Source organism: Cyprinus carpio, chromosome B5, assembly GCF_018340385.1.
Source record: "Cyprinus carpio isolate SPL01 chromosome B5, ASM1834038v1, whole genome shotgun sequence".
Taxonomy (NCBI): domain Eukaryota; kingdom Metazoa; phylum Chordata; class Actinopteri; order Cypriniformes; family Cyprinidae; genus Cyprinus; species Cyprinus carpio.
In genome coordinates, this window is record NC_056601.1 from 33,048,427 (window position 1) to 33,054,606 (window position 6,180).

The 6,180-nt window shown below is 31.6% G+C and overlaps 1 protein-coding gene across 4 annotated transcripts in view; it reads left to right on the forward strand.

Moving 5' to 3' along the window:
* Positions 1 to 5,588, forward strand: part of tnca (tenascin Ca) — a 60,358-nt gene extending 54,770 nt beyond the window's left edge. For all 4 annotated transcript variants that reach the window (XM_042723210.1, XM_042723207.1, XM_042723208.1 and 1 more), the window contains 5 exons: positions 791 to 921; positions 2,551 to 2,647; positions 2,736 to 2,897; positions 3,313 to 3,476; positions 4,820 to 5,588. In XM_042723210.1, coding sequence (XP_042579144.1) covers positions 791 to 921; positions 2,551 to 2,647; positions 2,736 to 2,897; positions 3,313 to 3,476; positions 4,820 to 4,930 — 665 coding nt within the window. In that variant the 3' untranslated portion in view covers positions 4,931 to 5,588. The remainder of the gene's footprint in view (positions 1 to 790; positions 922 to 2,550; positions 2,648 to 2,735; positions 2,898 to 3,312; positions 3,477 to 4,819) is intronic.
* The last annotated feature ends 592 nt before the right edge of the window (positions 5,589 to 6,180 follow it).

Sequence of the window (6,180 nt, forward strand, 5' to 3'; positions counted from 1 at the left end):
GTTTTAGTTAACAATAATGGCCCTGCAATAATTAACTGGGTTCGTACAAAGTGCTTAAAGTGCTTGAAGTACATGAAAACAGCTATATTTATGAAAAGGTACTTGAAAAGTATTTGAATGTTTAAAAGGCAGTATATATGAAATTAGTGTTAATTTTAGTTTTCAGTTTAAAAAATTACAGAATATTCTTGCAAAATATCGATGATGCAGCGCATCTAGCCTTTTCTGGCACGAGATCTCACGATATTACTCGAGGTTGAAAAGCATCACCATCCAAATATCAAAATCGCGATATCAGTAAAAAGTTGAACCCTCACTCTGAGTTTGCTTGTGTCCAAATATTAAAATGAAAATGGATTTAAACGTCGTTGAATCACGCTGTAAAGTAAAAAAAAATCACCAGGCCATTGGCGCCCTCTGCAGGTATTTGTTATAATACTTAATGTACTTAAGTTGGTTATGTTCATATTATATATAGGCATATTACAGTACATTATGTTTTCTAACAGTGTTGTTCAATAAAACCATGTGATTATTTGGTTTTGATATTTTATTTGAACCAATTATTATTGTCTCATCATTAGTTTAATATATATATTTTCACATTTTAATTTTGCAGTTTCTGTAAGAACCCTGAATTAAGGTTACTGTTTTATTGTGCAGTCAAATGTCATTTTTACGCATAAAGTTATATTAAAATACATCCACTTGTTGACTGTGAGAAAATGCACTCACTGTTCTTGTGATCTATGTTTGTGTCTGATTGTTTTCTTCCTCATATTGTGTACAGCTGGAATGCGCTACAGGAACGCCAAGGACTGCTCAGAAGCTCTGCTGAATGGAGAGACGTCCTCCGGGCTGTACACCATTTACACGGTCCAGGTTTACTGTGACATGAGCACTGACGGCGGTGGCTGGATGGTGAGTCCAGATGAACGGTTTACACTGGCTACTTCTGACGTAAAGACACACTGAGTTCCAACTTACACACTACTAAATATGGTTAACTTTACCTGGCAGATTTCTAAAAACTTCACACTCGTTTACCTCTCTAACAAAGAGCATGTTTTATGGACTTTTTTTAGCATCTGACCATTAATACCAGCAGGAATTGACTGATATTATCTACATTTTAGGTGGCAACTTCAGTCCTTTTTGAAAGACTTCACCTGCTCTTTTTGACCCTGCTTTTATTTGATCAAAAATACAGAGAGAGAATGTAATATTGGATATATTTTTTATTATTTTCTTTTTTTTTATCTGTGATGACAAAGCTGATTAAGCATGGAAGCATAGGACATGGAGCCTTTGGTATATTCTATATACCTGCTTAATATGGTTTTCATATATACCATATATACTATATATAGGATATATGTATATGAATATATATAAAAATTCTTACTGTATGTTTTTAGATTTTTATATTTTTTTTATTTCAGTTACAGTATGGTTATTTGAAGTAATTAATTTTTTTTGGTACCAGTTTTTAGCTAATAAATCAATACTTTTATTCAGCATGGATTAATCATTTATTAAAAAAAAAAAACAACAACAATATTTAATGTAAAATATATATTTTTTTTTATTTTGATTGCATTTTTAACTTTTATTCATCAAATATTTGAAGTTTTCCAGCAATATAATAAATAGTTATTAGCATGACAATGATCATGTGATAACTGGATGTGACATTTCAAATTTGGAGTAATGATGCTGAATTTTATTTACATTTTTAAATTATTTTTTTAATGTATTAAGTTGTATCTTTTTACCAAGAATATTTTTACCAGGATGTACCAAAAATATTTTCACCAACAAAAAAAAAAAATAAAAAAATAAACAAAAAAAAAAAATAAAAAAAAAAATACAAACAAACAATTAAAATAAACAAATTAAACCACAAATCTCACAATTTTTATTTTTTTTTTTTTTTTTCAGTTATCCTGATATTTTTTTTCCCATTTTTGATGCTTTCAGAGAATGATAATAACCCTCAGGAACTCGTGAAATGTAAAAGCATCTTTGATAATAAAAACAAAACATGAATTTCAAATTTGTTTCTGAATTTTATTTACATTTTTATATTATTCATGAATATCAATTTAAAATTAATTTTTACCAATAATATTTACACCATTATATAATAAATCATCAACGACAAAAAAGCAATCAAGGGTAACCATGAATATTTTACAGCATTTTAACATAACTTCTGCTATTTGAAGGCTACTTGCTATTGGATCATTGAGGGTAAATGTCATATTTTTTCCCCTGTACTGAGATATTAACACATTACTTCATGAAACAGCTTAAGCAAAGCTTACTAGAATGTGTTCTGCCTCACAACATGCAAGTTTAGAACTAAATAAAACTTACAATCAGCTGGTGCAAACCCTACCTTCACAGCATTTTAACAAAACTTCTCAATTTGAAGGCTATCTCAGTATGCAGAAAACAAAGTTATAAGTAGAAAGTGAAAGTAAAGTTACATTTGGCCACATGGGGTGCAAAACTGACCCGCTTCAACGATTGTGTTTGACTCTACAGGTGTTCCTACGGCGTCAGAGCGGCAAGGTGGATTTCTACAGGAACTGGAGGAACTACTCTGCAGGATTCGGTGACACGAACGATGAGTTCTGGCTCGGTGCGACTCGATTTTAACAGGCCAAAGTCAGTATAACACTAAAATCTACTGGGTTTACTGACAGAGATGTCACTCATTTGTCTTTCAGGACTTTCAAATCTTCACAAAATCACCTCAGCCGGTCAGTATGAGTTGCGCGTGGACCTGCGTGATGGACAGGAGAGTGTGTTTGCTGTCTACGATAAATTTTACATCGCAGATCCTCGTTCCCGCTACAAGATCCAGATTGGTGCATACAGTGGTACCGCAGGTGAGTTACATATTCAGTACATTATGCATCTGCTATACACTTTTATCCATTGTCTTACATATTACACTCTTAGAAATAAAGAGGTTTTCGCAGTGATGTCATAGAAGAACCATTTTTGGTTCCAAAAAGACGTGATGTGATGAACATTTTAACAATCTAAAAAACTTTTTTCTCCCGCTACAAAGAACCAATGGAGAAGTTCAATGGATGTTAAAGGTTCTTCATGGAACCATCAATCCCAAAAAAAAAAAAACTTTCTTTTTAAGAGTATCTCATGCAAATACGAAGATCGTAAGATCATTTAACTCTAGAAAAGATGCATACTACATAATGCATCATTCTTAAATGATTTCTAATATTTCATGCACAATGATGGTAAAAGTTTTATTTAGCTTATAATATTGTCTCTTTTTAGGTGATTCCTTGTCGTATCATCAGAACAGGCCCTTCTCCACCTATGACAATGACAATGACATTGCGGTCACCAACTGTGCCCTGTCTTACAAGGGAGCGTTCTGGTATAAAAACTGCCATCGAGTGAACCTGATGGGGAAATATGGAGACAGCAGTCACAGCAAGGTAAGTCATATTCTCCACTCGCATATCAAAGTAAACAGCTGTTTTAACCAGTTACATTTTACATCAAAATTAATTTCACTGGTTGTTTTAAATGAAAGTTAAACAATGGAAACATGATCTCAGTAAAGATGACTTACCTTAGTAAAACAGACAAAATATACATACTTTACAATAAGGACCCATTAGTTCATATCAGTTAACGCATTAACTAACAGCACATTTGTCATGGTATTTATTAATTAACAGTAGTTATTTATTGTGTTAAAAAACATACAACTGTTTATTAATAGTTCAGCTCCATTAAATAATATGAACAAATACAACTTTTGGTTTTAATAATGCATTAGAAATTTGAAATAAACATTGACTAATGGTGTGTTCACACCAAACACGAAGTGAATATACCCTCGCTCTAGATTACTCACGGGATGTTTTTTGTGTCACTCCCGTTATGTTTTTATTCGCGAGAGTGAGGCGAAAAACATCCCGCAAGTATAACCATGGTGAGGATAAATACGATCGCTGCTTTTTTACCTGTTGTGGAAGTCCCAAAAATGCCGGAAATCCAAACGCAGACCATACAGAGGCACACACAACTCTGTGAAGTTGTATCATAGATTTCCGAGTGCCCGCAAACAGCCCGCTCCTCCACATTCAACATTGCCAATGATTCGCCTGATTGGCTTGATGATTGTAACGCTAAGGCTAAATTTTCTGCTCCGCAAATTTAACCAATATAAGTAAATAATTAAATTTCAGTTTGGTGTGAATACACCATAAGATTGACAAAAGGTATTTTTCATTGTTAGTTCTGAGGTTAGTTCCTTCTGAATGTAAAACTATTAAACATTTTTGTTAATTGAACTAAGATATGTAATTATTAGATGAAAAACTTACTTGTTTCAGTTTGTAATTTTCATTTTGCTTAAGTTTTTTAAACTAAAATTACTGAACAAAATTAAATAAACTAAAATAAAATAAAAAAAAAAAATGAAAAAAAAACAAATAAAAAGAAAAAAAAAAAATACTAATTTTTAAAATAAAGAAAAAATTATAAAAATGACAGGAGCACATAAAATTTCTAAAAATGTAACAAATGAAAATGAATAATTTACTAGTACATTTTGAAATTACCATTAACTAAAATTAATAAACACGGTAGAAACATAGTATTTTTAACCCTTGGAAATATAATCCAAAAAATGTAGTCCAAGTCTTCAGGTTCAATAATGCTACAGATTCCCCCAAATAATATTTGAGTGAAGTACTTTACACCCCTTTATATACAACAGTGAAATGCTCTGTAACATATTTAAATTAAATGAAACTATTTCAATTCACAGGGCATCAATTGGTTCCACTGGAAAGGCCACGAGCATTCGATTCCATTTGCGGAGATGAAGATCCGGCCAGTCAATTTCAGAAACTTGGAAGGCAGACGGAAAAGATCATAGTCCCTCTTTCTCTTCTCTCCAAAATCCCACACATCTCTCGTCACAGATACGATTAGATCTCCTGAGTGAAACATTTCTAGCCATTTGAACTCTTATCTTCCATGTCAACATTATTGGACCAGAGAACGCCACAGAATACTGTTTCATTAGAGACAGAATATGTTATAAACGGCCGTGATTGGTGGAGGGTTTTCCATAAACTTGGTAAAAACAGGCATGTGAAATGTGATATTTAAATCATGGTACCAGATCTTCCTATATCAAACCTCCATTTTCAATAATGATTAAAGGAAATATTCAGTGATCTTATACAGTTCTTGTTCAGAAGATGGCAGTGATGTCATTTCCTCAACTGAATCATTACCACGCTCAGGTCTGACATACAGTAGCCAGGATGGTGCAAATAAATGTGTTCATTTTGTCAGTTTTCAAAATTAAAGAAGCAAACTTTAATGTGATTGTTTTCTGAAAGGATTGTATTATGTATTATTGATCATTTGTTTTAAAATTTATTTTTACAATGTTTTCCTTTCCCCCATAGAGTTCTCAGTTACTATAATCCCTAAAAAAACGTTGCTTAAACTTGATCTCTTCTCCTGGAATGTGTCTAAAATTGATCTTCAACAAAATAGGAAATAAAAATGTCATTTTTAATGTTTGTTGATTTTTATGTGTTGTCAATTTCTCTTTACCTATCCAGAAAAAACAAATAAACAGATCAATAAATGGTAATTTTCACAGAGAAATGTGATTTTAACAATTAAGAATAAAATATTACATAATAGATAATACAAATATATAATATATATATTTCTTCTAAAACAGCCAGCAATGTTAATTATGCATAATAACAACATGCATTTGTTTGTGACAGTGTAATTGTAGTCTTCATAAAACCAAGTGACTGAGCAGACCATGACCATGAGATTGTAAAACATCAACAGTAGCCATGAACTAGGTTTGTGAAAGGTTTTTTTTTTTTTATGTTTTTTGACCACTTTTGCATGTTACATAGAAACATACTTGGATAAAATTAAAAGAGATAAAGGTACAGGAAAAAATGTACATGAAATGAAAGTTTGGCATTAATTATTGTAGCTTATTTTTTGGTACATACAACATTTAGTAACTTTTGTTAGGCAGAATATAATTATTCATTAAAAGTAATAAAATGCTTTGAATGAACAGTCCATTGTTATGAATTTTACAAATCTGTAAGTTTATAATTTGCAGTGTAATATGCTTGAAAA